The sequence below is a fragment of the Amphiura filiformis genome, chromosome 6 (genome assembly GCF_039555335.1).
Source record: "Amphiura filiformis chromosome 6, Afil_fr2py, whole genome shotgun sequence".
In the NCBI taxonomy this organism is placed as follows: Eukaryota; Metazoa; Echinodermata; class Ophiuroidea; order Amphilepidida; family Amphiuridae; genus Amphiura; species Amphiura filiformis.
Window position 1 is genome coordinate 17,905,168 of NC_092633.1, and position 27,427 is coordinate 17,932,594.

The 27,427-nt window shown below is 37.9% G+C and overlaps 1 protein-coding gene across 1 annotated transcript in view; it reads left to right on the forward strand.

Annotated features, from left to right (window-relative positions):
- Nucleotides 1–27,427, forward strand: part of LOC140154381 (uncharacterized) — a 171,013-nt gene that overhangs the window by 87,632 nt on the left and 55,954 nt on the right. Inside the window, exons 88-112 of the mRNA XM_072176948.1 lie at nucleotides 76–363; nucleotides 931–1,066; nucleotides 1,685–1,841; nucleotides 2,189–2,492; nucleotides 2,982–3,198; nucleotides 3,470–3,648; nucleotides 4,435–4,614; nucleotides 5,467–5,628; nucleotides 10,036–10,224; nucleotides 10,976–11,113; nucleotides 11,349–11,504; nucleotides 12,057–12,272; nucleotides 12,922–13,107; nucleotides 13,420–13,560; nucleotides 16,956–17,192; nucleotides 17,550–17,869; nucleotides 19,065–19,413; nucleotides 19,863–20,021; nucleotides 20,593–20,821; nucleotides 22,005–22,198; nucleotides 22,673–22,867; nucleotides 23,737–23,838; nucleotides 24,663–24,863; nucleotides 25,463–25,720; nucleotides 26,032–26,244. Of these exons, the coding sequence (XP_072033049.1) occupies nucleotides 76–363; nucleotides 931–1,066; nucleotides 1,685–1,841; nucleotides 2,189–2,492; nucleotides 2,982–3,198; nucleotides 3,470–3,648; nucleotides 4,435–4,614; nucleotides 5,467–5,628; nucleotides 10,036–10,224; nucleotides 10,976–11,113; nucleotides 11,349–11,504; nucleotides 12,057–12,272; nucleotides 12,922–13,107; nucleotides 13,420–13,560; nucleotides 16,956–17,192; nucleotides 17,550–17,869; nucleotides 19,065–19,413; nucleotides 19,863–20,021; nucleotides 20,593–20,821; nucleotides 22,005–22,198; nucleotides 22,673–22,867; nucleotides 23,737–23,838; nucleotides 24,663–24,863; nucleotides 25,463–25,720; nucleotides 26,032–26,244 (5,106 nt within the window). The remainder of the gene's footprint in view (nucleotides 1–75; nucleotides 364–930; nucleotides 1,067–1,684; nucleotides 1,842–2,188; nucleotides 2,493–2,981; nucleotides 3,199–3,469; nucleotides 3,649–4,434; nucleotides 4,615–5,466; nucleotides 5,629–10,035; nucleotides 10,225–10,975; nucleotides 11,114–11,348; nucleotides 11,505–12,056; nucleotides 12,273–12,921; nucleotides 13,108–13,419; nucleotides 13,561–16,955; nucleotides 17,193–17,549; nucleotides 17,870–19,064; nucleotides 19,414–19,862; nucleotides 20,022–20,592; nucleotides 20,822–22,004; nucleotides 22,199–22,672; nucleotides 22,868–23,736; nucleotides 23,839–24,662; nucleotides 24,864–25,462; nucleotides 25,721–26,031; nucleotides 26,245–27,427) is intronic.

Consider the following 27,427-nt stretch of genomic DNA (forward strand, 5'->3'; position numbering starts at 1 on the left):
TTTTGTCAAGGTTTGGGAATGTTTTTCTTATTAAGAAGCATGACTAACTCTGTAATTCAATTCCATTATTTACAGGTTGGTACTGTGATGAAGATGGCTTATTAGAACCAAAGGGTAAATGCTCCCCAGGTTTCTACTGTCCAAGTGGTTCTACAAGCAATGAGCAGATAATATGCCCAGCAGGCAGATACTGCCCTGAACAGAACTCAGTGCCATATAAATGTCCTGCAGGAAGCTATTCTAATGACACTCGACTTGAGATGGCTGAAGAATGCCGCAACTGTACAGCAGGATATTATTGTCAACAGACAGGATTGACAGAGGAGGAGGGACAATGTTTGGCAGGTTACTACTGCCCTGAAGGTAAAGTGATGATTATGTATTGCAATTACAAGCATAGTTCAACATAACTCCCACATATATATTTGAGGATACTGTATAGGAAGTTATTAAGAAGTCATATGGCTTTAATGACATACAAAATGTTTGGCTGTCATGCACACTACAATATGCCTTTTGGGCCATCTGCACAGGTACTTGGCTGGTACTGTGCAGTACCAGGAGAGTGCCAGTGTAGTACCACTGCTGATGAGTCCTGCGCAGTAGTAGCATTGGTACTATGTAGGTACTTTGTGCCTGCCAGTCCCATACCTTGGCAATGGTGTACCTGTGTGGGTGGCCACTATTAGAATTTTGTAGTGTACTTGTGGATTTGTGTGTTGTAGTTATCTTGATCAATGTTGTGCTATGATAAAAAGTGTATGTATTGGAAGCTTTTCTCAGAAAAGGTGGTAAGGAAACTAACAACAGGAGACGTGTGCACAATTAGTCTTTTGTCCCACACTGAAATTTTGTAACATAATCTGTGAGCAGCATCTCTAGCTTACCATGCACTTTATAATTCTGAACATGTCCTTTTTTCACATACAGGTTCAGCTGTTCCAAATCCAGAAGTGTGTCCTACAGGAATGCATTGTCCTCTAGGATCTCCTGTCCCACAAGCTTGTCCTGCTGGCTACTACACTAACAGAACAACACAATCTACATGCCTCATCTGTCCAAAAGGGTAAGCTATGGGTTAACTTTTCAACATCAATTCTTCTTGGTATAATTGAAAGGATGTGGAGAAAAATGATGATGATGATGATGATGATGATGATAAGGATGACATTATCTATGACATGACAATGATGGTGACAATGATGGCAGATATCATCATCACCATCATCATCATCATCATAATCATCATCAGCATCATGAAGATTGGTTGTTAGGTGCAGAAAACAAATTCTAGGAAAAATGTTTTAGTATATTTAAATTGTAAGAGTGATTTTGTAAATGTATAAAGCATTTTGTTGAATATCAATTATCAAAGCTGCCCATGTTTCCTTTAACACATTGTTGCTATCCAGATGAAAATTATACACTCCCTATGGAAGACATGACCTTCAGCTCACACACAGGGAGTGTAGATTTCAAATGTAGTCACCCATTCGGGAAACCACATCAATCACACAACCAATATGGAAGATTAAGTTAATGTCTCCTATAGGGGGTGTATGGATTTCAACTGAATAGCCCATTAGATGACTCAAGGTTAAGTCTAAGATAACAACCTTGTGTGCATCCATCTTCTCTCAAAATAGACATAACATGTTGATTTATCTCTGCTCATCTGTTATAGATACTATTGTTTGCCTGAGAATGAGACATTAGGTAATCCTGATCTTGAGGCTGGTTATGATGATTGTCCTGTTGGTTATTTCTGTCCAGAGGGTACAGGACTTGATTGGGTTCCATGTCCTGCTGGTACATACAGCAACCAAGAAAATCTCTACAAGGTATGTAGTCAGGTGTCATCATTCAATAGAAATCATAAAGTAATACTTATTGCTAATGTTTTGCTCACGGAATGTGGTTCTTGTAGCTCCTTTATAACAGCAAATGTTGTAGTACTAATTCTCCAAACGTTTGCAAAAATATTTCTTTTAGAAAAAATCATGGCACATCTTTTACCAACTATTTAAGGGACAAGACTTTTTTTCCCCAATAATAGCATCAAATTTTTTCCAAAAGTTTTTATACATGTTTTGTACATTGCTGTCTTTCATCATAATGGTATATTTTACTACAGTTTTATTGCAAATTTAATACTTAATCTCAACTTGAATGTCATCTTGTTTTTCAGGTTCAGCAATGTACAGACTGTCCTGGAGGCTACTATTGTCCAGACCAAGCAGCTACTAATTACAGCACAGCCTGTGGTGAAGGCTACTGGTGTGATGCTGGAGTAGATAGATCCAATCCTAATAATGAAGCTACCAATGCTACCTATAATGAAACATGTCCGTTGCTAGGCGGCCATACTGGAAGTGGAGATGTGTGTCCAAGAGGACACAAGTGTCCTGTTGGCACCACACTTCCTATTGGATGCGAGGCTGGTTACTATCAGGATCAGGAAGGTCAAGGGTCATGCATAGTGTGTCCTGCAGGTATGCTTGGTTTGTTTTATTTTGGCATAAACACATCAAATAATTGCCACTATTCCAAAATGGGTTATCGTTCAGTTAAATGTACACTGCCACATCAATATTAAAACCATTGTAACAAATGAGGTGTCGAAATGTGCAGAAATAAATTCTGCTCCGAATACATAAATTTGGCACATGATAAACCATTTTGTAGTAATGGACATTCATTCAGGGGGAGGGTAGTTACTTTTTGATGTGTTTAGGTTCACAGTCAGTAACAAGAGTAAATATTGGCCATGCATCAATACTGTTCAAAAGTATAGTTGAGTAACTAATGGAGTAGGATATTTCCTACTTTAGTTTAATTCAAATTCAAATTGCATTAAAGAAAGTAAATAAGAAGATACAGAAAGGCATAAAGTATAATATATAATGGCACAAATATGATTAGAAATACACATAACACTTTATTTTTATAACAAATGATTACATATACATCCTCCTTTACAGGCTTCTTCTGCCTAGCCAACTCAACAACATATGTAGACAACAACTGTCCAGCTGGTCACTACTGTCCACTTGGTACTCGCTATTCGGATGAATTCCCTTGTCCAGCGGGTACATTTAATAACCTAACTGGTCAAACCAATGAGAGCTCCTGTGATCCATGCCTAGGTGGCATGTACTGTATGGGAGATGGAAACAGCTGGCCAACTTCTAACTGCAGGTAACTTAACATCCCAGAAGGGACACTCAGTTAATTGCTGATTTTTAAGGAACTGATCTGTTGGAGCAAAGAGGGAGTCCTATAGTATGTCTCGGGTATATTTAATTTGAATCAAGGATTTTCTAACAATGGTAAAAGAAATTTGTTTTGTAAACTATGCATTACATTTATTTTCAGTTTAAACAACCAAAAAATTAAGATCAGTAACTTTATGTGTTGTGAACAAAAGTTCAATACTTTATTATTACATTTATTTTTTGTTTTAACACAGTGAGGGCTGGTACTGTATTCAAGGTTCATCATCTCCCATGCCAAATGATGCAGATATAGGAGGACGCTGTGCTAAAGGAGAATACTGCCCTGCTGGCTCAGAATATCCTATTGCTTGTGATCCAGGATATTATTGTCATAGAACAGGCTTAGCAGAACCAATTCTACAATGTGCTGCAGGTAGGTGAAGAGTCTTCACTTAGATCAGTACTAGGAGGTTTTGCCTCTTAGCATATTGCATATTTGGCACCACGGCGCAATCAGAGTTCAAGCCCCAAAGTGCCATCGTGCTGTGCACTTAAGCAAGGCACTTAACCTCACTTGCCTCTCTCTACCCAGGGGTGAAATGGGGATCTGTTATGAATATTGACTACTGAGCACCTCTCAAAGGTATGAGCGTGCCTTGGGTATTGCATTGCAGCTGACATATTCTATCGACATCGGAATAAATGTAAAGAGCTTTGATAGACATGAAAGGAGCTGTATAAATGCCAAAATTTTAGGCCTACTGATTCATAGTAAATGGCACAGTATTTGAATATTAAGATCCTTCATTTAAAGTTTGTTTGGCTTATAATATGTGAAAATTATTCATTTTTTGTTACTGCGCACATCAGTTAAGTCTCAACTCATGCTCTCATAAATCCACATAAGCATGCCCTAGTCACTCGATGTACAACTATCGTAAGTGCTGGGCATAACTGCGTGCACGCCATTCTATATCAATACATAGTGTTATGAGTACTATTTAACATCTTGGGATGCTGTGAGTATTTTGTAGACATTTTATACATGTGTTTGTTGTATTATTCTCTCATAATTTTGTTACATTCCCATACCCTAAAATATCCAACATTTTCTTCTGTCTAAACTATTGTTTTATTATTTTCAATAAATATTTGGGATACTATTGTATCATATTTGTCTGTTTAATTATTGTTTGATTATTTTTTAATAATTATTTAGGATATTACTGTACCCTTGGAGCAGAAATCAGCCAACCAACAGACAATATTACAGGCAATATATGTCCAGAAGGTTACTACTGCCCCATTGGCAGTGATAAACCAACACCATGTGATATTGGTTATTACCTGGATGCAGAAGGACAAAGTGCTGAATCTAACTGCAAGATATGTACTAAAGGTATGCAAATCAAGCTGTTATGTATTACAGTAAAATGCAGAATACAATTCATCTATTGCTCACTTTGTGGATGTGTAGATAAAATTTTATTATTTTTGTAATGAGATAAATCAATTTTTAATTCGTAATAACAGAAGGGTGGTAATGTAGGAGAAATCAGTTTTAAGCTTGTGTCTACAGACCTTTTTCCCCAGACGTCAATAAATCTATTATTGAGTCCAGCATTTAAGTCTTCCACGCCAAACGCAAATATTGCACCGGCATCCTGCACGAGATTGCCAGCTGTCAGTAATTTTGTCACGCCATAAAATGTAAACAAAATTGTAAAACAAAACAAAGATTGATTTTCAAATAGCATTGTGTTTTTGCCGGATCTTTTTTTATTTTGAAGTATCAAAACAAGCTGAAACAAAGATAAACGGTAAACAGTTACTGTTTAAACATTTTTTTTTTTGTGTAGCTGGAGTAAAACTAAAAGATGACAAAACTGAGAAGAAAATATGGAGTGTTTGGTGTTTTCACATAACGGGCACGTGTTTGTTTACAACTAAGACCCAATATCGATAAAGTGACTTCACAGGAAAAAGGTCTATACAAAAGTAAAATTAGTTTCAAAGTTTACATCAAATTCCTTATGTAGTTAATTAGCGACAATTATGTTCTGAAAAGTCTATCTAAATTGGAGTTATAGTTCCTAAGATATGACAGTTTATATATTGCTTAAAATCAAAGCAATAAGAGCGAATTTGAATACCAGTCACTTTGCTTGATAGTGCCACACATTTTCGTAAAAAATCATCTCATAAAAAGCAGCTAAGGAATAATGTGATTTTATGTGTCTCAATCCTTTAGGTGAATATTGTGGATCAGAAGGTCTACCAAATCCATCTGGTGATTGCCAACAAGGCTTCTATTGTCCAGCTGGTCAAGTGACTGCCACTCCGGACAATTACACATGTCCAGTTGGTCACTACTGTACAACTGGTCATGGTGATCCTGTGCCATGTCCTTCAGGTAAGCGGACACAGTTCTTGTCTCCTGTCATTTTGTTTGTAACATGTGTCATACGTGCAGGCCACAGTGGAATAGCATCTGATTTTAATGGTAGTAGTTCAATTGGAGGACTTCAGTTAAGCTCAAGTTATAATCTCTGTGCTGTATACTTCAATGATATTCTACATTACATGTACATGGATAACATCTAAATTTATAAGTTCAACACCTATTTATCAAATCAAAAGACTGGTTGAGGTCTACATTTTTTGCCTGTATTTTAAGTCTATAGATAAATCCTTTCCATCATTGTTACTTCCATTTATATATTACTGGGATTTCAAGTCAATTCGCTACTTGCACGGTTCCGCCATTATGCACTATGTGCGGGGAGAGCCTCGAACTGGCAGCATACATGAATGGGAATTGAACTAGTCATAACGTTCTGTGTAAGGTTACATAATTCTTCCTTTCATGTATGCTGCCAGTTCGAGGCTCTCCCCCTTTTTACAGTGCATAATGGCGGAACCGTGCAAGTAGCGAATAACTAGTGTATGTTGTTGCAGTGCAGAAACATAGAGCCTTGTATATAGGTCTAGACCCTATACAATAAACCGACCTGAATGGTATAACAATTGAAATGGGAGCCATGCTGGAGGACAGTTCTAAGATGACATACCTTCCACTTATTTTATTGTATGTCTGTCTCACATGTCCTGTCCGGTCTTTGTCTGTACATAAATACGTCCTGATACGTCTTTTGATTGTCTTTTGTCCTGAATGTTTAACTTATTGTAAAGGGTGGCCAAAAATGTTTGAGCTCTGTTCTGTTTAGGTCTCCTACCATATAATTTTGCTTTACTTGTGTAGAAGTTATCTAACCCTAACCCTAACTGTGGTTTTTTGGCTATCGGAAGGGAAAGAAGGAACGAAAAAGGAGAGAAGATGAAGAAGAAAGTCACTTGGCACCCCCGGGATTCAAACCTCGGACCCCTCGCATGCCACGCAGAAGATCCCCAGCATGTAGCTACACAGGTGACGTTGGCCCGCCAGCGATTCCCTGGGTATATATGACTTGGTCTGATTAAGTCATCAAGTCCATGGAATGCATGCACGCAGAGTGGTTTTAATAGTGAGCTTTAGTGAGTCCTAGTTGGGTTAGGGTTAAGGAGGCATATAGGAAAACCATGCATGGTCACTAACCCTAACCCTACCCGTGGTTTTTGGCTATCGGAAGGAAAGAAGGAACAAAAAGGAGAGAAGATGAAGAAGAAAGTCACTTGGCACCCCGGGATTCAACCTCGGACCCCTCGCATGCCACACAGAAGATCCCCAGCATGTAGCTACACAGGTGACGTTGGCCCGGCCGACGATTCCCTGGGTATATATGACTTGGTCTGATTGCGTCATCAAGTCCATGGAATGCATGCACGCAGAGTGGTTTTAATAGTGAGCTTTAGTGAGTCCTACAATCCCCGAAATATGTCCTTGAAACGCTTTAGGCATCTTAAATGAAATCAAAAGTGTATTTTTAATGTGGATAAAAATGTTGAATATTTGGAATTAGAAGAAAGCTGGGCCATCAATTAACACTTTTCCCTTCCCCACCCCCATCATTCAATGTTGCGACACTTTGGAGACACGCTGAACACATTTGCACGTTTCAACATTGCACGGGGAGTGGGGGACTTATTTTCCCTAAAGACGCTTTTAATGTTTCAAGACATATTTCGGGGATTGTATGAGGCAATCGCTAAAATTAACATCTGATTTTAAACTTTTGGCTGTAACTTTAAAACTACTTGATAGAATTACTCCAAATTTTCGATGAATATTAGTTAATGCATAAGCTATGATGTGGGTATAAAATAAAACAAATAATTGTATCAATTTTGACTATATCGCCCTGCACTACAAGCAGGTTGCACCCATCACCTGTGTATGTCTACAATCATAAATTGAATACAATAGCGCTCTTTTCAAACATACTAATCTCACAGATGTGAGTGATCAGCATGATATAGTTCAATGCATAGGTATCGCGTGAACGCTGCAGTGCAGGGCAATATAGTCAAAAAAGGACCCTTTTCACCTTTTGCAGATCAACACCCTCCCCCCAAAGCAAAAAAAACCCAAAAAAACAAACGAACCAATAAAAAAAATCGCATTAGTACGCTCATGAAGTAGGCCTACTTATGCAGAGATATCTTTCAAATTGATCATTTTATTTGCGTGAAATGGTAAAGTGCGATTGTAAATCGTCCCATTGAATCACATAGTGATTTGACGGTTTACCAAGGAGTTTCTTTAATTTAGAAATGGTAAACCGTTGACAAAATTCATAATTTAGGCCGATTTGGTGTCAACTTTTATTTGTAAAGTGTTTTGTTTGAAAGCTTGTTAAAAACTACATCTAATTTTACTATTTTACGTTTTGTTAGCTCTAACATTATTTACATTTTACTGATTTTAGCAAATGTAAATCGTCTGTCGAGATTTACCATTTTCATAATCACGAGAATGCAATGCGCACCCATATATCACGGAATCCCGTAATTATTTCAACATGACAGCGTGGTGTAATGGACAGTACTTCAGACGGTGAAACGAAAGGCTAGTGGTTCGAGCCCCAACAGTTTCACTTCTTTTTTTCTTTTTTTTTTGTGTGACTTATTCAAACCAGTAAACTTTTCTTCTATATTCATGACAATTGACATTGTGAAACACGAAAATAAGTTTTAAAACCCTAATTTATCTATGGCATGATAATTGATTGTTTTTGTTAATTGTAATAAAGACACACATAGATCCGGACATCTTTAAATGTCATGAATATGGGCAATATAGCAATTGTCAGATAACACTAGTGGAAGTTTTGGATGAGAAAACGGACATTTTGATGAGAAACGGCCAAAATGGTGAGAATTTAATTTTCTCATTCTTTTGGATGAGAAAATAATAATGTTTATTTGGCGGGGATTAGCAATTCTCACCAGTTTTAATAAGACAATAATGATTGACACACACACCAGGAAGTTTCTCATCCAAGAGAATGAGAAAATTAAATTCTCACCATTTTGGCCGATTCTCATCAAAATGTCCGTTTTCTCATCCAAAACTTCCACTAGTGTAGTAGGAGTTCGTGATCACAGTCTTTATTTAACACGCCACGCCGGTAGATGTCGTTGTTAAGCAGTGTTTGAGTTGTTGGTGGAGGGGGGGGGGGTAATAGACAGTCGATAACCGACAATCAATGATCAATTAATTGTCAATATTCAATTAAATTCTAAAACCTAACACGTAAATGATGATCACAGACTGTCATGTTCAATCGCAGTCGCTAAGGATGATTAGTCGCTAAGGATGGTTGAGGGTGGTGGAGGAAAATCGATAATCGATTATCGTGTAACCCCCTCCCCACACACACCCCCCACGCTCAAGTTTCATACGTTTTCATAAGTATTTACTTATAGAGTGCTTGCACATAAGGTCATTAGTTCAAATCATCTCCTCTATAGGCACGCTCCAGAAGATATGCAAATGGATGCAGTACAAAAGAATTATTTGACCACTATCTAAATAAAAGATTAGTTGTTTTATTTTGTGCCCACATCATAGCCTATCTATTAATAAATAGTCATGGAAATTTTTTCACGCGGTACCTATGCATTGAACTATATCATGCTGATCACTCACATCTGTAAGATTAGTATGTTTGAAAAGAGTGCTATTGTATTCAATCTATGATTGTAGACATACACAGGTGATGGGTGCAACCTGCTTGTAGTGCAGGGCGATATAGTCAAAATTGATACAATTAGTTGTTTTATTTTATACCCACATCATAGCTTATGCACTAACTAATATTCATTGAAAATTTGGAGTGATTCTATCAAGTAGTTTTAAAGTTATAGCCAAAAGATTAAAATCAGGTGTTAATTTTTGCGATTGCCTCAGACAATCCCCGAAATATGTCCTTGAAACGCTTTAGGCATCTTAAATGAAATCAAAAGTGTATTTTTAATGTGGATAAAAATGTTGAATATTTGGAATTAGAAGAAAGCTGGGCCATCAATTAACACTTTTTCTTCCCCACCCCCATCATTCAATGTTGCGACACTTTGGAGACACGCTGAACACATTTGCACGTTTCAACATTGCACGGGGGAGTGGGGGGACTTATTTTCCCCTAAAGACGCTTTAATGTTTCAAGACATATTTCGGGGATTGTAGTTGGGTTAGGATTAATGGTGAAATAAACTGAACTGAACGGAACTAAACTGTATTATCATGGGGAATTTCCAATGGAGCCTCTTGGAGGACAGAATTGTATTTAAGATGAGAATGACTCTTGTCATGAGTGACTTCCATGGCATACCCTCCATATATTTTGTTTATATATTTTCTAATCTGTGCACTCCTCCACAGGTACATACCAAGACACTCCTGGTGAATGGACATGTAAGACATGTCTGGAGGGCTTCTACTGTAATGCTACTATAGGACCTGTTGTCTGGTATGGATCCTATATCTGTCCTGAAGGATACTATTGTCCTAATGGCACAGAATATGCAGAACAGTTCCCATGTCCTCGTGGAACATTCAATAATCTTACAGGTAAGAAAGTCATACCCTTTATGTATTTGTGCCCCAAAGTTTATTTTGGGAGAAATGAAGAAGAGCGTATATTAATGACAGAATAGTATGACAGCTAATAAGTTAATAAATGTGTATCACTTGTTGGGAGTGAAATTGTACAAAATAATGCATGTGTACTGAGATGTTGATGCAGCTAATGCACGAGCCGCGACCTATTTCATACACAAGGAAAAATTCTGTGATTTCCGCTATTTTTATAACAAAATTGTCTCTAAAAATGTTGTAAAATGCAAGCAAACATAAATGCATCCACCTGCAAGAAAAATGAACGCATCCGAAAGCACTATGCATACTACACGGAGTACACGCCATGTGCAATTATACAATACTTATGCACGGCTAGTAATTTACTAACATGTGCTCTGATTGGTTGTCACTATCTAGGAGTGTATGAATAATGAATAACAATATTTCCAATTTGAACACAATATGTGACACGATCTATCGTATATCTTGTGATCCCTATATTGACATATATATTTTTTTATATACCTCATCGAAAGTGTCTTGTTATTTGATTGGACAGTCAATTACTATCAATTATTTTCTTAAATGGAACAGTCCATATTTCACCACACGAAAATTGCCATTGTACCCTTAAACATTTGTTGTATATCATGATTTTATGATGGTATGCATTGATAATAATAGTACTAATCAAAATTGGATAAATGCCTGTTTAATTATTGACATAATTGTTGTTCTATAGGTATCATCGATGAGGCATCATGTACACAGTGTACAGGTGGTATGGCTTGTGATGAACCAGGCTTAACACACCCACCTAGGCCTTGCTCAGGTGGCTACTATTGTAGGGAAGGAGCTAATATTACTACACCTACTTATGGTAAGTTTATGATTTTAATACAAATCATCTAGTAATTTTATCAAATGTGTTGAAAACACTTTAACTCTTATTAATCTGTACAAATGTAATATTTGACCCCATCAGGTTTTGTGTGATTTGTGAAACATCGCATAAAAGAAAATAACGAAAATTATCATATTTTTTTTCATAGTTCTTCTGCATTCAATACATGTATCATTATTCACAATACAATTTTCATTTGTTTGAAATGCAGCTCCACTTAACGACGAGTGTCCAGTTGGTCATTACTGTCCAGAAGGATCAGATGAGCCTCTTGCCTGTCCAGAGGGAACGTTTAACCCAACTGTTAAGCTGTTTGAAGTTGAACAGTGCCTTAACTGTACTGCAGGATATTTCTGCAATCAAACTGGTAAGAGGGTATGCATGTGTTTGTGCATTTGTTTTCACTGACTACCATGGATCCACCTTTGACATTTCACTCATAAAGTGAGGACACACAGCAACTGTGGATGTTTACCTACAAAAGAGAGTGACAGATTCCACTACAGACCGTAATATTGCATATGGGGTATAGGTCCCCCATTGTAGGTGTAATAGTAAATACCAGGTCCACAGTTTGGCGGTTAAATATCATATCTTACCACAAAAGTCCATGTTTTCAATAGTGAAGTGTAGTGTAAGTGCATAGAGGTTTACGGTTGCACTGTTAACTACAGAGGGTCCACATCTGTAGGTGAAAACGTGCAGGTGTGTGTGTGTGGGGGGGGGGTGAAATATCACCTCCTTGCATACAAAGAGAAGACCACTAATCTTAACACAAAAGCACTGCAGGGCCCTAATACCAAGGTACCCGTTATTAAATGAAGATAAAACCAAACTTAATTTTGAAAGCAAAATAGTATGTAAAATTTATAATAATTATAATTATAAATTTTTCTTCTCTTATTTAACACTTTGACAGGTTTGGATGCTGTGAGCGGTCCATGTCTACCAGGCTATTATTGTGTAGAAGGGTCCACCAGACCTGATAATGATATCTGTCCTGAGGGCTACTACTGTGAGCTGGCTACATTTGATCCATCCCCATGTCCAAATGGAACATTCTCTAACGGAACAGGCTTGGATACAGAGTCTCAATGCTTCCAGTGTACTCCAGGTTTCTACTGCAATGGACTAGGTGAGGACATGAAATTTGTGCCATAGTAGTAATATTTTGGTCTGCTGTTAGGGATTAGGTATTGTAGTAAATTACCGTAAATCTTTTTGAGAGCATACATTATTACGTACGTCACATGATGTCACATCTGTCTCTGATTGGCTGCTAACATGATCAGCTGATGTCTAGCCACTGAACAATGCAGCGTAATTTTACTATAGTGTGTAGGATTTCAATTAAAGTATTCCTCCAATACTTTCTCTCATGAAATCTTGATAATTTGAAAAAATCTTTGAAATAAATAAGGTCTTAATTTTTTAAGTGGATTAAACTTGCATAAAATTTTCTCAATCATCTTTATAGACTTAACTAGAAATGATCCACTAATCCACAGTCTTGATTTTATTCGGATAAAAACATTAAAAATTACATTATTGCACAGAAATTTTCTCATGCTCAAAGTATACACAAAACAGTCTTTTAATAACATGCCCGCAGGTAGATTTCAATGAAATTCTTAACAAATAATATAACCAGTTTGAAACTCGTAGCTTGATATATAGAGACTGCTTTGCAGTTCTGCAAGACTTTATAATTAAGATTGAATGTCAACTGTTTGTTTTGTTTATGCAATACCAGTATGTTAACCCTCACTGTTCCATTGTTTCAGCTCTCACTGAGCCAACAGATGACTGTTCAGCAGGCTATTACTGCCCCAGTGGTTCAACACATTCCAGAGATACAATATGTCCAGAAGGCAAACACTGCCCACAAGGCAGTGCTGAACCTCAAGATTGCGTTGCAGGGACGTATGTGGACTTTGAGGGTGCTGCAGAGTGTGAAATATGCCCTGAAGGTATCTAAAGTTCCGAAATTAAATCGCAAAACAAAACATCAGATTATGCATGTGAATATTTTTGTAGTATAAAAACAAGTAATATTCTTGTGATTGTAAATGAACCTCTTAATATTGTATTGTCAAATTTGTTGGAAAAGTGATACAAGTGTGTTCAGAAAATAGAATTGTTTTCATGTTTGGGAGGTAAAGTTCACATAATATTTTTGACATGTTTTAGAACTATATATTGTGAAAAATAAATACTGCTCCTAAGTGTTCCCCTATTCGGTACAACTTTGTTAATAAGCAAGGTGATATGGTTTCTTTCAGGTTATTACTGCATACCAGAGCTTGTTGTAGAGGGTGATGCAAGCAGTACCTATACTCCATGCCCACAGGGTTTCTATTGTCCTAATGGTACTGGTCATGATTGGCAACCTTGTCCAGCAGGAACATATGGCATGCAAGATGGTAGGTTTTATTTACAGATATAGTTTGAATTTTTCCCGTCAGGGACACACATTGGTATTTGTCTGTGTCTCAGAAAATATATGTATCCTATCTGTGCCAATTAACTATTTGAAACAGTAATTGTACATGTAATAAGTATTCATGTTTTTAAAGTTCACCAAATAACTAAATATGAATGTCTGATATGACATTTCAGGGTTAAATATGTAGAATCAAAGAGACTAGCATTGATCACTTCTGTGTGAAATTTAGTATAAAAAACAAACAAAAAAGCAACCTATTCTATGGGGCAATGCACCAAGATTTTGACTAAATATTGCAAATGTTTCAAATATACATCAGATTAGGCCAGTAAAATCAGCTGAAAAGGTCAAAAAAATTGCAACATGGATTTTTTTTTGCGGAAAACATTTCTAATAGGTGCCCTTATTAACATACTAAAAGTCTACCAAAATCAACCTCTGCGAAGTATGGATAAATCGATTTTTTTCAACATGGCCTCCAAAATGATTAAAATGATGGACAAAATATAGAAAATATGTCACTAATTAGTAATAGTACCACGATTCGTATGTCTCAAGCCATGCTTAGAGGGTCTAAAATAAGATTCATCCCCATTTCTCACTTGTAAGTTTTCAAAATGGCCGCCAAAATAGCTGGAACGGTCATTATTCCATCACTAAATATGGAATTAAATGATTAGCACTCGTAAAAACAAATTGATAGTTTGGGACCACAAGAAACTCCCTGTATCACAGAAAAAGGTTTTGACACCCCCAGAGGAACGGGGATGCCGAGTATCACCAAACCCTAACGACATATCGCCCCCCCACCAACGCACGCTTTCTTGTGACCCTCTACGTGCACGTATGAACGTATGACTATCTTGAGGGGTGGAATGCCTAAAACGCGGGTCAGTCTCAGTTCGTGAGAGGTAAGTATTGTGCGCTTGTGTATCTCCCTCTCACTTCTGAGCAGGGGAAACATTGAGCTACTCTACTTAACCTCCCACGATCTCTTTGATACGCGCAAGGTTCCTCTGAGAGCCCTGACTGAGCGTGACGTTTCATCGCTTATACCCCGCAATGAGAACCAGATCAGGGAGGCACATCGGGTATTGGGTAAAGGACAGGCATGGTCTGGTTCTTGTCCAGGAACCCAGCCCGAGGAAGGATAGAGACTACCCAGGTGGTGAAGCGTAGGTGGTGCTCGTCTATAGACAGAGCATGTACATAACTGGACAACGTCGACCGCAGGCAACTGCCATCAAAAACACAGTCTTGAGTGTCAAGTCCTGCAGCGAGAGGTCTTCCGTGCGTTCGAAGGCCTTGCGTAGATACTGCAACACCAACAGGAGGTCCCATTCTGGAACCAGGGAGCGAACTGGGGGTCTTTCTGCCACCATGCTCTTAATGAGGTTGGCAAGTGATGGACTCGATAAGACCGTTATAGATCCACAAGTCATGATGAACTGCTACAATGGCAGTCCTGTAGGCTTAAGCGGTACGAGGCATACAGTCCCCGTGGTAAGGAAATCTGCGACTTGTAGAATCTGCGAAGTCGCGAATCGTAATTCTGTCTAGTTGACTGTTGCCTTGCCTTTCAGCAAGCACAGCAACCGAATATTAATGGCCCGTTGTCTGGACGGACTGGCGGAAATACGCCAAACAGTCAGGTGGAGGTTGTTGATCACCTCCATCTGTACCTGGTGCCGGTAGCGTGGCGGAACTGTGAGAAGATCTACGTGGCATAGACGACTGATTGGTTCTCCCACGAGAATGTCCAGGAGGCGGGAGAACCACCACTGCTTGGGCCAGAGGGGAGCGGCTAAAACGAGTAATCAGTTCCGAGAATTGGCTACCTTCAGCAGAACCAGAAGGATCATGGCAATGGGAGGGAAGGCATTGCCGAATATGCCCTCCCAACTCTCCTGCATGGCGTCCCTGCCTACCGCCCTTAATCCTGGGTGAGGTAAGTCGGAAGCTGATGGTTCTGACGGGACGATCTAACCTCTAAAAGATGAACCGATATATGCATACTGCTGAGCGAGGTGCCACTCTATTAGACAAGAGAGATGAGGACTGATCCCCCCAAGCAATCAGCGAGTCAACCCCGGCCAGAAGCTCCGCACCACCTCCATTGACACCACAGAAGGAGGGACAATGTCTCCCTGCAAATGCTGGTAGCTGGGACTTTTGGTGCCCCCTCCCTGTTGGTGTAAAACGCAACGGTCATGCTGTCATACTGAGTTGATTTATCCACCAGGAGAGGCAGGAGTGGAGCTGCCGAGGAACCAAAATTATGAGGCTCTGAGGATACCGCCACGCTTGGAAATGCCCGAGGAAGTATAGCTGTATCTCCCTCGTATGCAAGTGGCAGCTCCGAACGCTGGCCACCAGCCCTAATAGGCGAAGCCACACCCAAGCCTGCCTGATAATCAGAGCGCATAATCAAACATCAGCGATCCTCAAGCCTATGGGAGAGACCCGGACCCTGGCGAAGTCTATCGTCGTCCCCAAAATTATTCAAGTGGAACAGTAAAAATAAGTTACAGTCATATTGCAGTCATACTGACTATTAAATCACCTGTTCGAATCACCCCTGATTTATAGGTCTTTAGAATCGACCCTGTAGCTCTTTGTGGGAGACATTTTTGTCGACGCTGTATTGAATAATATATTAGGACCGTCCATCCAATTACTATTCAAATATTTACTCTAAAGTATCCGATACACATAATAATTATGTGGATCATAACTTTATGTACTATTTTCTGATTCAGCTTCTATGGTGAAAAGTTGATTGCCCTGTCTGTATTCACAACCCATAATGAACGTATTTGGCGGCCATTTTGAAATTTTGACAAAAACTACGCAGACAAATAAATATTTATGAAACGGTTAGGGCATATAAGAGCATTTGTAGGTCGAAATGTCACCCAATTCCCACATGGACACTCATATATATTGAAATCACAACTGTCTATTATTTTACGACATTTTGGCTGCCATTTTGAAAAAGTCAATTTTACACATCTTTCGCAGAGGTTGATTTTGGTAGACTTTGAGTATGTTAAAATAGAGACTTAAGAGCAACATTTTCTGAAAATAGAATTCATGTTGCAATTATTTTGACCTTTGGCGATTTTGGGGCTGATTTTTACTGGCCTAATTTTTTTTGTTCAGATTTTTCAAGTTTTCTGTGATATTCAAGGATCATTAAGCCTCTTCCAATTTTTTTTTAATAACTTACCAACCAACCCTACTTGGCAACTACCGTACTACTTTGTTCTGTTGCCTTAGCTGTAAATTGTTTTTGACTAGTGATGACATATCTTTTAAATCATTGTTTCAAAATACACATTTCTAATTATGAGCATAATTGCATTTGTTCAGGTTTGACAGCTGCTGAAGATTGCACACCGTGTGATGCAGGAATGTATTGCCAAGGAGTGAACCTAACCCAACCTACTGATGTATGTAGTCCAGGGTATTACTGTATATCAGGAGTAGATAAACCAGATCCTGTCATGATTGATGAGAACCAGTGTCCAACTAACTCTGTCCATCCCATCATTGGACATACATGTCCTCTTGGCCACTATTGTGAGGCAGGAACAGTTTATCCCGAAGGTCAGTTGATTTCCTTTGATTCATTCATTCATTCCTCCCTATGTCCTTCCTTTATTTGGTATTTCTTCCTTCCTCACCTACTCATTCACTTATTTATTGCTAATTATTTATTCACTCATGCTTTGGTCATTAATTCACTTATTCTTGATCTCATTTGTTGATTTTATTATTAATTAATGTATTCATACAATCCATCATTTGTTTATTCTGTGAATTCATTCATCCATTCATCTATTCTACTGACTTGTTAATTTCATTACACATTTTTTGTCCATCATTGATTGATTCATTAATTATGAAATCGGCATAGTTTATTGATTACCACTACTATTTATCAAATTCAACATTCGTTTTCAGGTTGTCCACCTGGTACCTATAATGATGAGACAACACAAGACACTTGTAAAGACTGCCCAGTAGGCTATTACTGCTATACCAATACTACTGACTACACCTCTAATGAATGCCCATCAGGCTACTATTGTCCTCTCAACACCCCAGACCCATATGCAAACCCATGCCCACCGGGCACATTTAATAACCTCACAGTACAACAAAGTGATGCAGCATGTGTGGATTGTACACCTGGTATGTACTGTGGTGGATATGGTAATAGCAACCCTACTGGGGAATGCAGTCCAGGATGGTATTGTAGTGGTAAAGCCAATGAATCTATGGTAAGTATACTTGTCAAACTATATTTCAGTTATATTATTTAATTTAAATTCGCTACATAAAAACAGCAAGGGCAACCAAAATTTTGATGACATAATTAAAAAATACTATTAAAAAGAATATGTATTGAGTATTGCTACAACAAAGTAAGTAGAATATAAACTTAAGTATGTGTTCTGAGGTGTAGTTTGATATTGATATTAAGGGAACATCCCAAAAGTTTGATGACATCCTATAGGCATAATGGCTTTCATTAGGAGACTCACCCCTCCCTCCCTCCCTCCCTCAATATTTCAACTACCTTTTGCAACTGTAATAAGACTTTTTTTACCCTTCCCCCTAATGAAAGGACTTTCATTTCTAGGACATCATCAAACGTTTGGGTTGTTCTCTTAAGCTCTTACAAGAATTTGAATTATTTATATTGTATCATTATATACTAGATTTTTGGATTGATATACTTTTAATATAATTTAATATAATTCCACTTGTGAGATTCTTTTAAAGGCCCTTTCAGTGATTTCACAGGAACATTAAAAAAAATGGAAATTTGTCAGAGTTGCTTAGAAATAAAGAATAAGTCTACAGAATTTCATTAAACCACTTTTCCCCTGAATATATCGACAAATTAGTCAAAAAACAGAAGTTTTAGAAAGGTTTTCTACTTCAAGAAAATCGAGATTTTCGTACAGTGCGCCTCCACTCGACTGGAAACACTTCCTAATCCAGTGTTTCTAACACGGGGGAAGTAGAGTCTAAATTGATTTAAAACAGACGTTTAATTTTTGTAATAGAAAACAAAATAAGCAATTAAAGGTCAGTTAGGTCACCGAGGCAAACTAACGGTCAATTCAAATATGAAAAACAGTTAAAATTGTGTATTTTGTTTAAAATAGTAGCTACTGATGTAATAAGTAGTAGAAACAATACATAACGCGTGTTGGTACGTGGAGAGTGAGCTTCTTTCGATCTCGAGTCGGACTTTTTGTACTGTCAGTATCAAAAGTCCAGAATCATGCAAATGCTTTATTTTGTCTAAAATACACGGCTTTCGACCGAACCACTAGCAGGCTATGTTAGCACATCTATGCCAATTACAAAGGTACCAAAATCTGAATTTTGATGATTTTTACGATCGTCCGGATGAGCAAATCACTGAATGGGCCTTTAATACAAATGTTTTAAATCTCTTAACAGCCATCTATGTATGGAGGAGAATGTCAGCCAGGCTATTACTGTCCAGAAGGTTCTCATCAGCAAACTCCATGCACACCAGGGTTATACTGTGATGAAGCCGGTCTTAATAAACCAACTAACAGCTGTGAACCAAGCTATTATTGTCCATCAGGATCTAGTGATCCTCAAGAAATAAAATGTCCAGTTGGTCACTACTGTCCAGAAGGCACAGCCATTCCTGAGCCATGTTCTAACGGGACTTATAATCCATCGAGAAAACAAGATGAAGCAAGTGATTGCCTTCCCTGTGAAGCAGGGTATTATTGTAATGAGACAGGTGCTAGTGATACCAGTGGACCATGTGCTCCAGGTAGGTCAATTTCTACAACCCCAACACCTTTAGCACTTTCCGACATACACACCCCTGTTGAACATGTGGCAAGAACTTGGCACACAGATGTCAAATTATGTGACTTTGCTGGTTCAGTGAATAAGATGCTCATACTTCATTATGCAATTTAATTTGCTTATCGCAATCAGTTTTGGTATTTATGTAATTTCACTGGCAAAGTGCAAAAGAAATCTTATAAGAATAGGCCTATTATGCAAGTTCATTGAGTGAAATTATGAATGCTTTCATCCCTACAAGTGAAAGATGACACTGTACTTGTTCTAATTCAATGGTGTTTTTTCTTCTTCCTGTTCTAAAATCTATGTAGATCTATGCAAGTACTGGTAATAAACTTATTTGTCTTTTATAAATGTCTAATGTACATGTTATATCAAATTAACTGATGATAATTTTGTTTGTTTCTGTAGGTTATTATTGCCCTGGTGGTCAAGTCAGCCCAACCCCCAATGAGTATTTGTGTACAAGAGGCCATTACTGTTTGGTTAATTCACCTACGCCTACAAGATGTGAGAATGGATACTTTCAGGATGAGAAGGGACAGACAGAATGCAAGATATGTGAGGAAAGTAAGTAATAAACATGCATTTGTGAACTTTGGATTTGGGAATTGAAGAATTTTGTAATGTTACAGGTAATTCACTGTGTTGGATGCTGAAACACAGGGACTACTACAGTTTGTCTGCAGGAGGTTTTAGCTGAAAGTGAATTAAATTTAACATAATTTAATTTTGTGCATACATAACTTGGCATGTTATCTTTAATATGGCATTGCACACAGTATGCAAACAAGCACACACATAATGCTGGGTGTAATAATCTGGAGGCTTAAGGGTTATATTTTCAGTGAGCAATATGGCCTTTACCTGTTTAATTAACTGGTTCAATGATTTATTGTTTTCCACACCCTTTCCATCCATTCAGTATGTTTGTTGGTTAGTAGAAGATGACAGACTTTGTTTTCAATTCTGTTTGTCATAATTATTTCTAATATAACTGCTTCCTCACCTGTTATTTTGAATAGACACTTCCCTCAAATGAAGCTGTTTACCCAACATATCAGTAGTTAAAAATCCTGCATTAACAAAGTTATCTAGCCTGCATCTTAACCATCAGATTTGTTGTTGTTGTAAATTTCAGGTTATTTCTGTGACAACACTTTAGCTCCTGTAACATTGTCCAACTCATCCTGTCCATCTGGTTACTACTGTCCTGAAGGAACCAAACGAGCCAATGAGTTCCCATGTCCACCGGGAACATTTAACAATTTAACAGGTGCTACCAATGAGTCTTGGTGTCAAGCATGTCAGCCTAGTTATTACTGCCAGAATCCTGGATTGAGTATGCCTGAAGGATTCTGTTATGCTGGGTAAGAGATTGGACCACCTTCTTATGTTAATAACCTTACAGTGTTATTTCAAGGAGTGACTCCATGAATTATATGAAGAGCTTAGTTTCAAAACCCCACTAGCAGAATTTTGAGAACACATCAAAAAATCACCAAAAAAATCATTGATATAAGGGAGTTTTCAACAAAAGCAGTTTTTGGTGGGATGCTTGGGTAGGATGAGCATCCTACCAAAACTGCTTTTGTTGCAAACCCTTATATATCAGTGATTTTTTGATGTGTTCTCAAAATTCGGCAAGTGGATGTAAGGGTTTTGAAACTAAGCTCTTCATATGTAAAATGGTTTAATAGCTGCTTTATGCAAAATGCATTCATTTTGCTCAAGCCAATATATAGTGTGTCTGGTCTCAAGTTGAGAGAAAGGCCATGTCGAATTTTGCAGTGGCAGATTCGAATCAGTGCGTTTACATGGTTGCGTTGCCAGTGTACAAACAAATCGCCCTTCTACGCACGTGTTTGCGCCATGCATGATTAGGTTAGCACACACAATTCCAATATGCCACTGCAAAATCCAACATGGCATTACTACTTGAATCAGACAGACTATAGTATTTTTACTTTTGGCGAGTCAATGGACACCACATAGATACATGTGTGAAACAGCTGCCTCAATGCATTGACTTGCCATGAGTAAAAATACTACATAGTGTAGGGTTTTGTTTTCCTGTACAAATGTTGTGCACAATATTGTTATGGATTGAAATCTTAATGAAAGAAACCACAGTGTTTGAAGCAACAACTTTTGGTGAATTTGTAAAATTCTGTCAAAACTTCAGAATAACTGCTATCGCACAAAAAGTTTCAGGGTTAAAATGAAATTGTCAGGATTAGTGCAAGAAAGTAAGTCCTAACTTTGCTATGAGACTACACACTAAAGACAACACAAAGAAGTTATAATTAGTTCTAGGTTTCAGGTTTAAGATAGTCCTAGATAAGACTACACACTAAAGCCAGCAATCTAGTTGAAGTTAAAACCTACTCATAGATTGCAACCAACTCGTAAACAGCTAGCAAAATTTCACTATTAGCTTACCAAATTTTGGCTTGTAACTGTGGTTAAGATTGCAACTTGCCACTAGATGATTCTTTATCAATTCCATATGCATACACTTTCATTATTACACCCTGTTTCACATAACCACAGATACTACTGTGAGGGAGGTGATGCTATTCCAAACCCCAATATTTGTCCAGAAGGCAACTATTGTCCAGAGGGCAGCTATCAACCTGTACCATGTCAATCCGGTACTATATCTAGTGGTACTGGCAATACTAATAAATCAGACTGTGCTCCTTGTCCAGCTGGGGATTATTGTACATCTAATAGCTCCAGAAATGGTGAGTTATAGCAAACTAACTTTTAAAGATTTGTATTACTTTTTTACAACATTAAAGTAGGTCAACAATGGCTTAGCACCAGCAGATCCATGATTTACATTTACCTTTTATTTACCTTTTTAGGGTCTGTCTTTATTAGGACACTATATACATTTGCTTGTTCTTGCTTGTTCTTACTTGGATAAATCTTATAGTTTGTTTGTGGTATGTAAGTTGCTTTGAAGAAAGTAATTTAGGGTAAATCATCCTTTCAACATTTTATATGTGTGTGTATGGTGCAACTTTAGAATGTGTTATGCCACTCCTGTCATACATCCCCTGATTATTATGAGAACGGATACTCGCAAAATAAAGCGCAGTGCGTGGGTGGCGTACCTTATTGTAAATTTAGCTGTGTGTAGATGTGAAAGTGTAACATTTCACCCTTACAACAAAACATTATCTTAACTTGCATACTTTGACTCATCACAACAGGTGAATCGCTTCCATGTGATGGTGGCTACATTTGCCTAGGAGGATCAGACTCTCCTCGTCCATCGGATGGCATTCAAGGTTATATTTGTCCTGAGGGTCACTATTGTCCAAGTCAAGCTCTTGAAGAATATGAATGTCTGAAAGGAACCTATGCTCCTGGCCCAGGCTATGCAGAATGTTTGCCATGTCCTGAAAGTAAGTTTAAATTTCTTTGATAAATTATATGCTGGAGAAGAGTGGCCCTGAAAAATCGTTGACAATTTTGGTACATTATAAAGTAGGTTACTGCATGTTGTGCGCATAAGAGATAACTCTTATGCGTACAACATGCAGTAACCTATACTTAAATAAATAAATAAATTTCGGTATTTATATAGCGCCTTACCACAGATCACGGAGTGTTCAAAGCGCTGTAATTTCGCTGCCATGGTGAATCATCACAATCAGATCGCATCAACTAGGCATTGTGCAGCCGGAATAGCGCAAACCTATCCGCACTTAGATTGTAACATCCACCATTTATTTATGCAGCTCCCCAAATTCCATTGGGTGAAGGAAGTTTTGATAACCAAACAACTAATCACCGATTTTTTGAAAGCAGGAGGAAACCAGAGATCCCGGAGAAAACCTGCGAGAGCGAGCATGGAATCGGGATAAACCAAGTGCACATGACTCCTTGGGCCGCGCCAGGGCTTGAACCCTGGACCTCAGTGGTTCAAAGCGAGGGAACTACCGCTGCGCTAACTCGCCCTCCCTTTATTTGGCTTTATTCCATTTTTGTTATTGTGTGTGTCAAAAAGTCCCAACTTAGGCTAGTGTAAATTAACATATGCGTACGCCAGTTATACATTACGCAACATGCAACTAGCGTAGGTACTTGCTTCCAAATGTGTGCATGCCATTGTTTCTGTTAGTACAATACAATCGTCACCCACCTTTAAGACGATTTGCGAATAAATTTCCAGAAATCTATACAAGTGTAACAGATGCATATGGAACAAGTAGATGATTGTAGAACTACCAAGTTGTAATATTAATCTGTTTGATCAACTTTCATTGCAAAGGTACAACATGTCCAATGAAAGGAATGAATGACACCATGATATGTCCATCTGGATATTACTGTGAACAAAGTACAGAAGATAATGGTATTCCATGTCCGGCAGGTAAGTCAACACTGCTTCTCAAAACTATGGCAAAAATTTCAATAACTGTTTCACCCACCGCTACGTAAAGTAAAAACTTGAGATGTAGCTGTAAAGCATTAATAACTGAAATATGCTAGAAAGGGTTTTATACAATAGTTGGTAGAACAACTGCATGCTTTATACCAAAACATCACTATCTATGTGATCTTTATTTTTATCATTCTTAATAATCAAAAAAAATTGGAAGACATTTGTTATAGGTGAGAAAACTATAGATTTTGTACCTCAATCGTAGACATTTTCCATCTCACCTGAAATGTGAAGTAATGTAGGCTTGGCGGGATTCAGACTGCATTCTATCATCCTTGTTACACGCAGACGAAAGAATGATGGACGTTTACAACGCAATATAAGATCAATTTTCAGTTTCTATCCATCCAATTGGGCAGTCACAACACCAGTTTGGCACAGACGGACCCCAGTAATGGCCGAATGAATTCTGACCATCACTTGGCTCATTAGACTTGTCTATAGAGGTTGTGCACATGACGTATCATACCGTAAATATGGCAGACTACTCGAATGCATTCAACAAAAGCATGATTGTAACCGCGACAGTTCGCCTGACACACATAACAAATGCACTGCCACCAAATAGGTTGATGACAACATTTGATTGAATAGACTGCACTGCGCCATGATTACGGAGGACACCGGTTCAAATCATTTGTTGGGAGCCAATCGATAAAAGCATGCAGGGTCTCTATAGTAAATCTGTTGCTCATATTTGTATGGTTTCCTGCTTATTTGTCTCTGTATGCATGTATTTGTGATTTTGACAGGAACATTCAGTCACCTTGAAGGACTATCTAATGTGTCTCAATGTTTACCATGTCTTATTGGCATGTACTGTGAAACACCTGGCTTGACCTATCCTACTGGATTATGTAGCGCAGGATACTTGTGTATAGAGGGCGCTTCTCTACCAGGACCTGATGATGGACTTAATGGCCCATGCCCACTTGGACACTATTGTGAAAATGGTAAGGTTACTAGAGCTATTAGATATTGGTAAATTAATCATCAGGTTTGTCAGCTTTCCCATCTTCCCCCAAAGGGTCTATTCCAGAAATCCATACACGCAGTATGGAAGACATGACCTTAATCTTCCACACAGGGAGGGTGAACTTAAAATGTGGATACATAAATGGGTGTGGGAGATTTAGGCCATGTCTTCCATAGGAGTGTATGGATTTCAACTGGAATTGCACAATGCAGATTCCTTAAAGGCTATAGTTCATGATATTTTTATGGATCAGTTGTTCTCAAATGTATCTTTTAAATGTAGTTTATCAAGGGTAATTTTTCATGTTAAGATGGTGTCACTAAGCTATCTATTTGAAAAGTTAGCATTGTTTAATGACATTTTGGCAATCTACCTCTATTAATCAGTGCTTAATATACATAAGAAATGTGTATTTCTACCAATCTTGAAAATCTTTGCCAATTATAGCATAAAAAGATTTAAACCAACAATTTGATTTTGCACAAATTTTTTTAAAGGTTTAAATGACCAGGAATTTGATATGAAAAGAGATTTAACCTGCACATGATCTGTCTGTTTCTCTCCACCTCATTGTAGGTACTACCAATGGCACAGCTTGTCCACCAGGGACAATGAATCCAGCAGAAGGCGGCCGATCTATCGAAGACTGTCTGCCATGTGAACCTGGCTATTACTGCGAAGGCTGGGGACTATTTGAGCCTACTGGGCCTTGTCTGGAACGCTATTACTGTCCTAGTTATGGTGTTATTGATACCCCTAAACCTAGCGAGTATCTATGCCCACCTGGATTCTATTGTCTTAATAAGACTAGTGATCCGTATGCTTGCCCACCAGGTAAGGATGCAGTTAATGTTGGTGAATAAAACATGTACAGTATTTTAATCCTAACAACAACAGCAGCTTGCTAGTTTAATTAGTGCAAGTTCATACATGGCACTGGCAGTGAAGCCTTGGTAAGCAACAGAACAGCTACAATTTAGTGTTCTGTGTTCTATTACATCGATAGCGGGAATAAAATATTTCAATATTAAAAATTACCAGAAGAACGCTTTAATTAACTGTTGTTAATATCATAACATCATAATACAACAAAACACATATAGTTTTACATTAAATTAATTGTCTGCTTTTTTGTAATCAACCAGGGTCTTACCAACCAGGCGCTGGTGAGACAGAATGTTACATATGTCCAGAGGGTTACTACTGTGTAGAGAATTCCAGTATACCAGTAGAATGCTCTCCGTATGGCTATTGCCCAGAGGGCGTAGAAGCTCCTGTACCATGCCCTAATGGAACTTATACACAAGACAATGTGTATGGATTAGTACGAGAAGAAGAATGCGAAGCTTGCCCTCCAGGTTAGTATGATAATGATTTGTTGAAATGTTTAATCATTCAATGATAAATCTGATACTGTTCTCATAGCACTGTTACCCTTAGCAGAACTACAATGCTGGCCATAAGTGTTGGGACGGTTTGATAGGGTAATGTAAATAAACCCCCCACTCCCCCCGATCAATGTTGAATCCTACTTTTTTGGTCACACGCTACTAGTGGCACCCAACATTGATTGGTGGGGAAGGGGAGGGTTGGGGTGTTAGGAAAGGGTTTAGGCTTGTCACCAAAGAAACCTCCACTTTATCACGTTAACAATAACGGAAATAAGGCAATAATATAGTGTACGTTTTCCATAAGTGTCCCAACACATTTTGGCCATGGTTGTATTTGAAAAGTTGAAAAAAAATCATCTAATTTCAGTTTTTTGCTTATAACTCACAAAGTAATTATGATATTGACACCAAATTTGGAGCAGTAAGAGATCCTATCAATTTGCTTGACCACAAAAAATATAAATGGCTACATTTTAAATTTAGGGACTGGTCACTATTCGTCACTTTAATTGTCAAAAAGTTAGGTTTTAAAATGACAAATTATTGTTTTCACCAATTAAAATCTTATATTAAAGTTATAGAAGAAAATAAAATTTATCACAACATCTCGTGATCAAAAAACAAATAAAGGAATCGAACCCATGCACACTTGTTTTTCCAATTTAATGCTGTCTACCTCAAGTGAAGTAACGGAGTAAATCAACTTGTTAGCATTAATTTAGACTACATACAATAATGGATGAACAAGTACAGTGTGTTAGCTCAGTTGATGCTTTGCTTTTATTTGTGATCTTATTTATGAAAAAAAAAATTCCTACACTTTTTCATTTTCATTTCAACAGAAATTCAGTGATGTGAGAAATTATTTATTTTAAAAAGAAAGCAAAAAAAAAAAAATAAATCGTTAGGATTTGAACTTGGACTTTTGAGTACAAGACAGACGACTTATCAACTGAGCTAACATGTTCAAGTGACATTACGAAGTATTTTTAGGTATAACAGCTATTACAAATGGAATAAAAGTGTTGAAACTAACCCGCTGCTTATAGGACATGAAACGTAGCTTATTGGCTATAGAACAACGGTATTCAAGGCCTTTTCAAGAAAATCGATTCTTAAAGTGTAAAAAGTTTGAAACCCACGGTATGCA